Source organism: Poecilia latipinna, unplaced genomic scaffold (assembly GCF_001443285.1).
Source record: "Poecilia latipinna isolate Pla-1442-1.1 unplaced genomic scaffold, P_latipinna-1.0 Scaffold1123, whole genome shotgun sequence".
Lineage (NCBI taxonomy): Eukaryota > Metazoa > Chordata > Actinopteri > Cyprinodontiformes > Poeciliidae > Poecilia > Poecilia latipinna.
This window is the reverse complement of record NW_015113739.1, coordinates 147,062-159,692: the sequence shown is the minus strand read 5'-3', so window position 1 is coordinate 159,692 and position 12,631 is coordinate 147,062. Positions and strand designations below refer to the sequence as shown.

The following is a 12,631-nucleotide window of genomic DNA, read 5'->3' as shown; positions in this document are numbered from 1 at the left end:
ATGTATCTACTTTAGTGACATGAGAACTCTGCTTGGCTCTTTCAATCTAACTTTGTCTCTTTAAATTGTTATTGTGCATAGGTAGTTAGTAAGATGTTCTTTTTGGGCTGGAGAAGAAAATGAAAAAATAAATAAGGCCATAGCACAGCTGTTTTAATAGGAAAAACATATAATCCACATCAAACTAATATCCATAAAGTTACATGATTAAAAACATTATACCTTTTCCAGTTATGAATTTGTCAGTGTGATGCTATGATTTAAAGATTTTTCAAATTGATCTAATGTGATCAATGTGATAGTTACAGAAATCTGACAATATAGTTTAACATATATTTCAGTGACTTATTCTGATGCCTAATGGTCAATATAAAAAATTGGAAATGCAAAAATAGAAATATCTATAATAAAAAGGAACTTTTAAAGTAGGTAAAATATTATTTTTTTCCAATTCAAAAACTAATTAAAAAAAAACAAGACTTTCCTCTTACTAAGTAAGTCTGTTGATAGTTTCTTGAATAGTAAAATAAAGACTGCCTAAGTGAACTACAGGCCATCATGGCACAAGTCTAAATACACCATTTATTTTCACATAATAATGTACATCTTATATTTTATATATTTTTAGCCTATTGCCTATTTAATCTATACAATAGAGTATTGATACCAACACTCCCACCAACACTGCGTTTTCTAAAAACACATCCAACCATAAACCTCCAGTTTCCACAATGACAAGCGATACCCAGAATATATTTAGACCATCTGGAGCACATAAATTATTTTAAAGACAGTGACCAGTTTCAGAACTCAATGAAATTGAGTAATATGGTATGTACAAAGCAAATAACCCAGGCATTCACTCAAGAAAATTGAGACAAATTGCTATACAAATAGCACTCAGGGAAACCACAAAACATCATATTAAGTGATTTAAGAGTGCATTGTGATTATTCTGCATTAACAGAGAAGTTGGTGTGAAGATGTTTAAGATTCGCAAAGCAAAGGAAGAGCAACCAACTGCTGCGGGGCAGGGTAAGTCAAAAAACAAGTGGATTTTTAAAAAAAATGTATCCAACTAAATTACATGTTAAGAACCTTGATTAAACCTATAAAAGGACAGTTCAGACTATGGTACTTTAACAGTATGGAAATTATCAATGCTATCCTTAATTTCCTTTCTTTATCAAATTGTACAGATTATTTCTTTTCTTTTATTTTCTTTTATTTTTTTATTGAATGGCAGTGAAAATTAAAAAGAAGTCACGGGTGCCTGGAGTTATGATCACTCAGTATGTGGAAGTATTATCAGATGGCATGAGCACCCCTGATTTCACTCGGAAACCTATCGCGCTCACAATTCAAGAAGGTAAAATTTGCTTAGTTTCCTTGTCTTTGTGACATAATCTACTATGCAAGTTTTTAATTCTTTCTACCATGCTTGTAGGAAAAATGGCCTTTTTCAGAGCAATAGTTACTGGTAATCCAACACCAGTTGTGACTTGGATGAGAAACAATGGGGAGATCGATGAGGAAAGATACAAGTTTACATTTGATTCAATTTCTGGTGAACATCAGCTTCAGGTATTTCCCATTTTCATTGTTTAAAGGATGACAAACTGTACAATTTTCTTTTTCAAAAAAGAGAAACTTTGGATTTCTTGATAGATGCCTGATGTATGTGCAGATCAAGCAGATACCTACAAATGTTATGCCAGAAATGAGTTTGGAAAAGCAGTTGTAACCGTTACTCTCAATGTCATTGAAGGTAAGATGCTATGTCTTTTCTCAAAGACCGAAAATTATAATATGACTCAAATTTTCTTAATTTAGTTGGCTACAAGAAGAGTAAAGCGATGAAAGAATCCAGAACAGGTAAACAGACCACTTTTCTGACCCTTTAACAAAAATAAGCATAACTCAGCTGCTTGTTGTTTTAGCAATTCGAGAGTTACCAGAAGACTTCAAAAGGAACTTGAGGAGCACGTAAGTGGAAAACAAATTTCCAAATATATATTTTGTCCTTTAGTCCGTGTTTTGTTTTTCACAACTAACCAGTATTTCATGTATTTACTATTTTTTTTTTTTTTTAACAAAGATAACAATTATTCATTGTCGCAAAGTGCTCATCCAGGAGGAATGAATGCTGCAAGTCCCTGACTTGATGCAATCTGCTGGATTTCCTTAGAAAACTTTTTAACCAATTTCAATAGTCAACTGAACTTAAGAGCACTATTTCGTAACCACTATTTCAAATAACGTTTCAATTTGAAATGTAGGTACTTCAACAGGTGTCTGTCTGAAAGACTTGACTGAACTGACTTTTTTTGTAAAGTGCTTTGGCATAATGTGTTGTGACTTGGTGCTATATAAACAAACTGAATTGAATTGAAATGTTTGTTTGTTCCCCTTTTGAGGGTGGACTTTGAGTCGAGGGAAGAGAAAAAGCTAGAAATCGATGAACAATTTTGGGAACTGTTGTTGAGTGCAGACAAGAGAGAATATGAGAGCATCTGTGCACAATATGGGGTTACCGATTTTTGCTGGTTGCTCAAGAAGCTAAATGAGAAGAAGTTAGAGAGAGAGCAGGAGCAGGAAAAGGTTGGTTTTCACACATACGTGGTTGTCTGCAGAAACCACATATGCAACTCAAGAAAAATATTTTTGTATAAATGTCAATATATTTTTCCTTGATTTAAATGAGTTTAGGTTGTTGAAAAACTCTGTAACCTCAAGCCCATTGAACTGAAACCTAGTGGTGCAGCAGAGTTTGAACTTGAGATGTCACTGAAAGACCCCAAAAGCAAAATTTTCCTATTCAAGGTGAATGTTCTTTTCTTTTAGTAGAAAGTAGAAAAATGAAAATTTCTGAAAGTAATTGTGTTTATTATATTGATTCAACTTTATTATCCGTCTTGTTACAACAGGATGGAGTTATGATTCCTTTTGATGCTGAAACAGAGGTAAAACATGGACTTAAAAGAGTAGGAAAGAAGTTTGTGTTCAGCATAAATGGAGTTAATCCTGAGGATGCAGGATTATATCAAGTGGAAATCGATGGAGTCAAGATATTCTCAACTGAATTAAAAAGTAAGAGGATAAACAACTGAATATTTATTTCTATTTCTTAAGGCTTTTGTTCAATTATTAAATAATTTCTACAAATATTGGATTTTTCTCATGTTAAATATATACATGTATACTTTTTTTTTTTTTTTTTTGCTTTGTCTAGTTCCAGATGTGGACTTTTTGGTTAAAATTCAAGATGTGAACGCAGAGGAAAGAGAGGATGCTGTGTTCCAGTGTGTGCTTTCACATCCAATGAAAAAAATCTGTTGGATGGGGAAAAACAACCCAGTGGAGCACGGAGATAAATATGATGTTACCGTATCGGACGACATGCTAATTCACACTTTAATGGTGAAAGATTGCCTGCTACTGGACAAAGGAATTTATTCAGCTGTGGCTGGACTTAAATCCTGCAGTGCCTGGCTCATAGTAGAAAGTATGGAAAAATTATGTTCAATGGTGCATTGGAAGTTTATCTTGTTCAAGTTTATAGCATTAAAATCTACACTTTCCATCATATATAAGCATTAATAATCAGTAATATGTTATTGCAAATTAACTAATGTTTTGTGATAAGACAAGGGTTGTCAAAAAAGTTTTTCAAAACTATAATAGTATCGGATTAAGCAATAAATATATATTTACTTCAGAGTCAGCTTCTCTGAGTCTGAAGCCATGAGTCTCAACAAGAAACCAGTGGATTATTCCTTCTGGACCAGGGGTCAGTCTTTTTGGCTTAACTGTGGAGAATGAAAGATTGAAGATTGAACTGTGCCTATTTTTATATGATTTAGTCAGTGCTCTGGTCCGTCAGGGTAGAGAAAATCAAAAACTTCAAGATTACTTTCAATTTATTCTGTCTGTGTTCCAATTCTCACCAATGGTCATGAGATATTGTATATAATTGGAGAACAAAATCCCAAACACATATGCCTGAAATGAGCCTGCTCTACACAATGACTGGTTTTAACCTAGGAGATACAATAAAAAGTTCCATCATCTGGTTGAGATATCCTAAAATAAGCTGGAGTCTGCTGTTAGAGAGAGGGAGGTCAGGGTTTTTCATGTTACTCCCCACCAACTTCATCGTAGACAAGCAGAAGACTATGGAGGATGTCTTCTTCTAGTTGATTGACAGTATTTATTTCTGTTAGAACAGGTCTCCACATGATTATCATAGATGATGTTTACTCCTATCTGCACAACTTGAACAGACCACTTTATTAACATCCATAGCTGGAGTAGAGTGTCTCCTCGACAGTTATTCATCACTTCATTTTTGGTTTGATTGTTAGAACAGTTAATACATCAGTAACTATCCATGTTTAGCAGTATACTAAGTTTCCTAAAAATATTACAAGAGTTGATAAAGCAAACATTTTCTTTCCACTTTTTATTCTTAAATAGATAACAAGGATCCAAGTATGGTTGGAAAAAAGAAAGCTCGCAAGACAACTTGTGCAGGCGGTGGTGGAGACGATGTTCTCAAAGTTGCTCGGGAGCAGCAGGCGAAGTTACAAAAAGAACGAGATGAGCTGATTGCAAAAGCAAAGGAAAAGGCAGAGGAAGAGGCAGCAGAGGCGGCAGCGGCAGCAGCAGCAGCTGAAGAACCAGAACCTGTAGAAATCCCAGAGGTAGATGCCACACCTAAAACTGAACCTCAACCAAAGAAACAAGCAGAAATAAAGCCAGAGACAAAAGCAGAAGTGGTAGCAGATTCTAAACCAATAGTTGTAGAAGAAAAAGTGAAGGAAGGAAAACCAGAAGAACCTGCACCAGATTCTGCAAAAGAGAAGGAGGTTGTTGTTGAAGAGAAAGAATATGTTCAAGAGAAAAGACAAAGAGAGAGAAGAGGCCCACTTGTCCCTGAAACTGTAACTGGTGAGGTGCATTAAGGAGCTATATTTATTCTGAGTATTGCTGGCCATATTGTATACCATGTCCAAAGGTTATGATGTATTTATTTCAGACCCAGGAGTTTATTTTACTGGTGGACTCTCAGACGTAACTGCAGTGATAGGAAATGATGCAGAACTGCTATGTAAGCTAAGCAGCGAGGACTATGACGCAACCTGGTACAAAGATGGAAAAGAGGTAAAGATTATTTAAACTCATTAAGGAATAACTTCACCTTCATCGCCTGTGATGGTAAAAGATTTACATTACATCAATTTCAGATAACAGCAACAGAGGACATTGATATTATTAAAGAGGGGTCTTATCGGAAACTAGTTATTAAAAACTGTAAAGAAGAGGATGCTGGAAAATATAAATGTGAAGCTGATGGGCGTAAAACAGAAGCTATGTTGAATGTTGAAGGTAATATAATCTCTCTGAAGTCATCCACACTACTTAAGCTATGTTGAAGGGTTGTTCAACTAAAATGGCACAGTTAAAAATTAAAGCATAGCTCAGTGAATTTTGTTAGGACATAATTATAAACACTGTTTTTCCCTGACCTAGATCCTCCAAGAATCAATCCTGATGACCTTGCTGAGTTTATGAAACCTGTAATAATCAAAGCTGGAAAAGATGCATCCTTTAAGCTAACATTTGTTGGACGTGAACCAATGAAAATCCAGTGGTACAATGATGGGGAAGAGCTAATGGAGGAGAGCAATATTAAGATTGAGAAGTCTTCCTCCCATAGCCGCCTAATCCTAACCAAGTGCCAACGCAGAACAACTGGAGAAATTAAGATGAAAATTAAAAATGAATGTGGAATGATTGAAGCCATCACAAAACTCATTGTCCTAGGTAAGGTTTGCCACCACATTCTAAAAAAAATTATGTTGTAAACACTTCACAGTACAAATATCAGATCCATATTGTAAATTTCTTAATACAGCTAAGCCAACACCACCACAAAGCCCTGTCGATGTCATTGAAAGCTCTTCATCTTGCATCGAGTTCAAATGGAGACCTCCCAAAGATAGTGGCGGTTGCCCTGTAACCAACTACATTATGGAGCGCCAGCAAATTGGACGCAACAGCTGGCAAAAGTTGGGTAAGATTGGTCCAGAGCCCAAGTACAGGGACACAGATGTAGATCATGGCAGAAAATACTGCTACCATATCAGGGCTGAAACTGAACAAGGCATTAGTGACATGATAGAGACTGATGACATCCAGGCTGGAACAAAGGGTAAGTTTTCACAAGACTGGAAATACAGTGTGGTTGGGCAAAAATCTTTACATCTGTGGCACGCTTTATGATTTCTTTAGCATATCCTGGACCTCCCTCAACACCAAGAATTGTCAGTGCTTTCAAGGACTGTATAAATCTCGCTTGGACTGCACCGGCAAATACAGGAGGAGCAAACATTTTGGGTTACAATGTGGAGAAACGCAAGAATGGGAGTAATCTGTGGGGCACGGTCAACCCACCAGATGAGCCCATCAAAGGTCAGGCTGTTCCAATATTGCTAATTTTGTTTTTTCCAAGTCCTAAAAAAGAAACAAATTCCATTTAACACATTAAAGTGTTTCATCTCAACAGCAAAACAATATGCAGTAAAGGATGTTGTTGAAGGTATAGAGTACGAGTTCAGAGTATCAGCTATCAATATGTCCGGAGTTGGAGACACAAGTCAACCCTCAGAATTTGTGATTGCCAGAGATCCAAAAAGTAAGTAATAACTTTGGGGGAAAAAAAATAGTTTTAAGATTTCTGAGATCACAAACCTCTCAATGTGTAACTGTGGAACTGATTACACATACAGAACCTCCTGGTAAAGTTACTGACCTGAAGGTGATGGACTCGACCTACTCCACCTTATCGTTGAGCTGGACCAAACCAGTAGAAGAAGAAGGTGTCCAAGATGAGGCTAAGGGATACTTTGTGGAATTACGACCAGCTGAAAGCCCTGAATGGGGCCGATGTAACACGAGCCCCATTGTTGTGACCACATTTACTATTGTGGGTCTTAAGTCAATGGCAATGTACTGGGTAAGAGTTGTGGCCACCAATGAAGGTGGAGACGGTGAGCCTCAAGAGTTAAACAACTACATCATTGCAATGCCGCCACCAGGTGAGTCACTGAAAATTACAAAACTGCTTTAAAATTTTACAGACAATCAGTGTCTAAAATATTTTCTCATCTTGACAGTTAGACCTCATTTCACTGACAAAAAAATGAAGAACTTTATGGTTGTGAAGGCAGGGAACTCAGTTCGAATCAACTTCAACTTTAAGGTACTGTTTTCTTGATTAAATGAACATCAGTCTAGCATGTTGTTAAAATCAAAAACCTATTTATGATTCAGTGTCTTGTGTGATTCTCCTAATACCAGTGCTGAGAGAAAACAAAACATCTTCACTATTTATACTGAACATTCCAACAACTTTTCTAACCCATAAAAATGGTCTGCTGGTTAACATTAATGCAAAATGATTGGACTGGGAGTAAATTTCATAATTTTTGTTGCACACTGCAACACGTGTATCAACACGTTTTTCATTACAACAAAAAACGGTGTATTGCAAATAAACAACAGAGAATAGCAATCATTAAGCTAGCAATAGCTAATGACATGGATGCATTCTCTGTCTTTTGCACCTTGTTTGAAGCTCAGGCATTCAAACTGAACCATAAGGAATCACTAAAATGTGAACCTCTACTCATTTACATACTTATGCTTGAGTGAACGAGTTCTTTCAACACTGGAAGCTGATCGATGATAATCAATCTTTTTTTCTTTACAAAAAAGCTTTGCTTCTTTTTTTTTTTTTTTTTTTTACAAAACTTTACTTTACAGACACATGAATTACCATTTTTAACTGCTTCTCCTGTTTTTTTTGACAGGCTTCTCCAATGCCAGTGATCACATGGCTCAAGGATGGCTTGCCTCTACCCAAATATGTAACAGTGAGCAACACAGACACATCATCACAGCTAATGATACCCTCATCGGAGCGCCATGACACTGGAATCTATACAATTGTTGTCAAGAACCTTGTTGGTCAGGAGACTTCCAGTGTTGAAATAAGAGTCACAGGTACAGAGAAAAGCTGAGATATCAAGTCAGTTAATTTTTTTCCTTTATCTTTTTATAAAATGATCATTTCTGTGATCAGAAATAATGCCTAGTGTTGAGTATTTGCCATTTTTCATGTTGCTCTACTTTAGAGTAAATATCAGAATGATTTCTTACCTTTCTGTAGATGATCCTAAGCCTCCAGGCCCTATAGAACTTGAGGAAAATGTGCCGGGAACAGTGACCATTTCATGGACTGCATCTCCAGATGAGAAGAAGGATGACAGACTGCACTACGTGGTCGACAAGCATGATTCTGTTAAACACACTTGGCATACTGTGGCTGAACATCTCTTCAACAACAGGTTCACTGCTGTCAATATTATGCCCGGAAGGCAGTACAAGTTCAGGATCTATGCCAAGAATGACATGGGGCTTTCTGCAGCGTCTGAGTCACCAATCTGGGAAGTAAACAAAAAGAAAGGCAAGTTTTAACAACTTTGAAGCAAATCTGTGATTTAAGAACTGATTTGTTAAAAGTACATTCTTTTTAATGAACTATGCAGAACTAAGTCAAAAATAAAAAGGAAATTATAAGCCATTTTCAAATCTTTGACATATTGTCAGATACATGTAGTTTTCATTAATAAACCATTTTTTTATGTTAGTATAAAATATTTGGATTGACCTCTGCAGAAATCTGCCACATCTTAGTGCAAAAGCTTCTTCTTCCATCCCATGAACATTAACATTAATGTTAATTACATTATTTGATGCATGTATGAAAACTTTATGAATGACCACATTAGGTACTCAAGGTAAAAATAAATATGGATACAGTATTGTTTGTAAACTGTAGATCTCCAGATTACAATACATAAAATGTCAGATAAAAATCCAAATGAAAAGAAAATCTAAATCTTTGTTACAATGTGGCACCTTAAGAGGTATTTTATTAATATGAAGAGGCATTTATTTCATTTATCCTTCTTGCACAGCTTTAGATTCAACAAAAGACTGGATGAATTAGTGTTTACTCATCAAGTAAAGTTGTGTCCTCTTAATAGTCACATGCACATTGATTCATTGTGAATTTACATCTTGAAATTCACAAGGAATCATTTCATAGTAAAATCATATCTGAAGGACAACATCTGGATATTTTCTGGTTAAGTAACATGCTGCAATAACTGTGCTTCGCCACATAAGTGACCGTTCATCAGCAATGCAGATAAATTTGGAACTGCAAATTAGCATAACCTTTACAAAATAATACATTTAAAAAAGTAAAAAATAATTTATTTTAGTATGGATTCTTAATGTTATTTTCACAAGCAGATAACTAAAAATAATTAAGTTATTAAATAGACAGTCATTATGGGCTATAACAATTTTTCTTGTGTTTTTTCAGAGAAATTCTTTTTGAAACTTCAAGATTCCAAGACCTATACCCTTGAGACATCTCCATCATTTTCTGTTCCTCTAAAAATGCACCAAAGTCCTCAAAGATACGAGTGCTACATGAGTTGTGCTGTGACAGGAAACCCCAGACCCCATGTTACCTGGTACAAAAATAACATCAGCCTCAACACCAACACTAACTACTACATCACCAACACCTGTGGAGTCTGCTCCATGCTAATACTCAATGTTGGGCCTAAAGACAGTGGGGATTACACTGTTGTTGCAGAAAATTATCTGGGGAGAGTAGAGTGCTCAACAAAACTTGACGTGAAAGGTAAAAAAAAAAAAAACTAAATATAAAATGTTACAAAATTTAACACCAATGAAAAACATAAATCATTGTTCTCTTCTTTTGCTCTATTAGATTAACATGCTGGAGCAGTTCTGACCTTCTATAGAGCCCCGCTGCATCAAAATCAATGGAGAAAATTCATCAGTTTGAAGTCTGTCAACATTGTTGATTCTATTTTAAGTGTGAAACAATGTAATGTAATTAAATCAAGTCTGATAAAATAAAACTGTAGCACTGAAAAATAAAAATTAAAATCACATAAAACTAGTAGCGTTAAATTCAAGAAATTCTACTTGGAGTGGACCTGAAGACAAAGACAACAGAATATTTGACAATCACTCTCACCAATATGTAATGCTATTAAGAACAAATGTTACCATCTGGCAACAGTCTAAGCCACAGGTGTCAAACTCCAGTCCTGGAAGGCCACTGCTCTGCAACTTTTAGATGTGCCTCTGCTGCACCACACCTGAATAGAATAACTAGGTTATCAGCACGGCTCTGGAGAACGCATCTACACAAGGAGGAGGTAATTAAGCCATTTCATTCCAGTGTTTTGTACCTGTGGCACATCTAAACACTGCAGTACAGTGGAGTTTGACGCCCCTGGCTAAGCTTTTCAGCAAGCCAAACATAGCTTAGTGTCTTTGTTGTTGATGATGTGTTTTAGTATTCTGTGAAATGTGTTTTCCTTCAGTTAAAATTCATTTAATTTTTGTGAAATAAGTAAAATTTGAAGTATATGATCCTTTATTACCAGCACTTTTACTCATGTTAGCTTGTTTTCTCCATGTTTTCATCAACCAGAATATAGGACATTTGAGCGCAATGACCTGTTGAAATAAAAAATATAAAAGGTGAAAATATGAAGTCACACACATCGTATTCTGATGAGTCAGAGCAGCTGTTCTTCCTTTTGTCACATAGCTTGAAATATTCCCTACCAGCTGAGCATCGTTCAGTTACTAAGACAAGAATGGTGGTTCAAAGTTCAAAGTTCATCTCCTGAAGACTTTTGAAATAGAAAAACACCTCTAGGTGACCAGGGTGGAAAAAAAGTATATTTCTCCAAAATCAATTTTCAGATTTTCTTCAAATATTCCAAGCATTTTAGACTATACTTTATTTTAATGAAAAATATGAGCTTATAAGTGCTCATCTTTACAAGTTGACAAAGAAACTATGGGGATTTATGAACAATATACAAGTCAAAAATATTTTGAAAAGTATATACACCTCTGAATAATTAAAGTTTAAACCTCCATTTGATTTACAGTAATCAAAAGCTCCTTTGAATGATTACTCTGGTAACTGACAATTTTATTTTTCATCTTAAACTCAAAATCTTTGAGGTTGTAAAGCCTCATTCATCTTTATATCTCTCTCCCGTTTCTCTATGGGGTTTAATTTAGTTTAATTAAATAAAATTTGCAAAGTGTGTTATCTCAAGGTGCTACACTTACAGCAGATCCAATTTATGTACATAATCAACTTAATCCAATTGTATAGACAATTTTAATTCAAAGCAGACTAATTAAATCATAGTTTTACTATATTTCAGTTAAATTCATTTGGTACAAGGTTTTTAATCTATGGAAACCCAGTTGATTGCATTGAGATATGGACTGTGCAACAATCTCTTCTTTTCAGCAAAGATGTTCCAAGACGGAATGTTTACTTTCCAAATGTTTTAAAACTTCATCAACTCCTCAAACTGAGAATGGATGGAGTGGAAAGGAATGTCTCCCGTTTTTCAGCAGAACCAAGCAGCGCAAACCACTTTTCTCTGATACAAACCAGAGGTTTGACAAGACAGACAAAAAACAAAGACTCACTGGTTTGAAAATACTTCTCTATATAAAATGAATCCAGAACTAAAAGATTACTTCTAATCCAAATCCTGCTAGAATCTCCATGACTAATCTGGCCTAGTTGTATTAACATTGACATTTGACAAAATAAACCATGCAATTAAATGTGTATGTACTCCCAGAGATTTTCCTACAAACATAATTTCAACAACGAGACTCATACTTGCCTTTTATGAGAAAGCGCTCTGCCAATTAAAAAAATAATTGGAAAAGTTTAATTAAAATTTGTACATGCTTTATTGTACTGTTGCTTCATGCCTCAAAGTTTGAAAAATTAAAAATTAGGTCCCTACTGTCTCTTGACTCTCCCCCACAGCTCTGAGTGTGATTCAATATTTAAAAACAAAAAAAAAAGAAAAAATAAATAAATAAAAAAGAGTTAGAAAGTTAAATATAAAGTTTAATGGTATTTAATACCTTCAAGATTTAAGAAAAATTTAAATCCCAGTGCAAAGCGTTATGTTTGAGCAACACTAATCATACTTTAATTCGTACTGTGCGTTACAGTTATCACATGATGTATGATACAGAATATTTAGACTAATTTCTACTTCTTTTTGCATAACCAAAATCTTAATATAGATGCTTCTATTGGAGCAATTATTCAGTGTCTGCTTTTTTCAGTCCCCAATGATCTACACAATATTTGAATCTAATATTACAAATTATGCAGAACTCACAACTTTAACTTTTCCTGCTCTAATCAGCCTCTTTAAAGATACCCATAAGCTTTTGTAAATTGCCTTCAGCTGTGCCTTGCATTAAATAATTTCAGCTTGGTCTGAGTATCTGTGAGGATATGGACTCCTGCTGGGAGCAGCATTGGTCACAGAAGCAGCTGGTTGCCTTAAGATCAGCAGCCAGCAACAACCACATAAAGCTATTTAGGATTAAAAAATAAACATTACACAACCCTCTCACAGCAATAGTAATGTAGACTTTCAACAAAATCAAATCC

At 35.2% G+C, this 12,631-nt stretch overlaps 1 protein-coding gene across 1 annotated transcript; it reads left to right on the top strand.

Annotated features, from left to right (window-relative positions):
• Nucleotides 1-943: 943 nt before the first annotated feature.
• Nucleotides 944-10,648, top strand: igfn1.3 (immunoglobulin like and fibronectin type III domain containing 1, tandem duplicate 3). The gene is made up of 23 exons (XM_015052637.1): nt 944-1,035; nt 1,247-1,369; nt 1,448-1,584; nt 1,669-1,768; nt 1,834-1,875; nt 1,941-1,986; nt 2,418-2,601; nt 2,710-2,823; nt 2,928-3,090; nt 3,233-3,505; nt 4,477-4,950; nt 5,039-5,163; nt 5,247-5,388; nt 5,533-5,826; nt 5,918-6,214; nt 6,295-6,474; nt 6,569-6,697; nt 6,792-7,100; nt 7,179-7,264; nt 7,875-8,067; nt 8,234-8,530; nt 9,458-9,784; nt 9,875-10,648. The coding sequence occupies exons 1-23, from the start codon at nt 984-986 to the stop codon at nt 9,877-9,879; spliced, it is 4,092 nt and encodes a 1,363-aa protein (XP_014908123.1). The 5' UTR covers nt 944-983; the 3' UTR covers nt 9,880-10,648.
• Nucleotides 10,649-12,631: the final 1,983 nt, after the last annotated feature.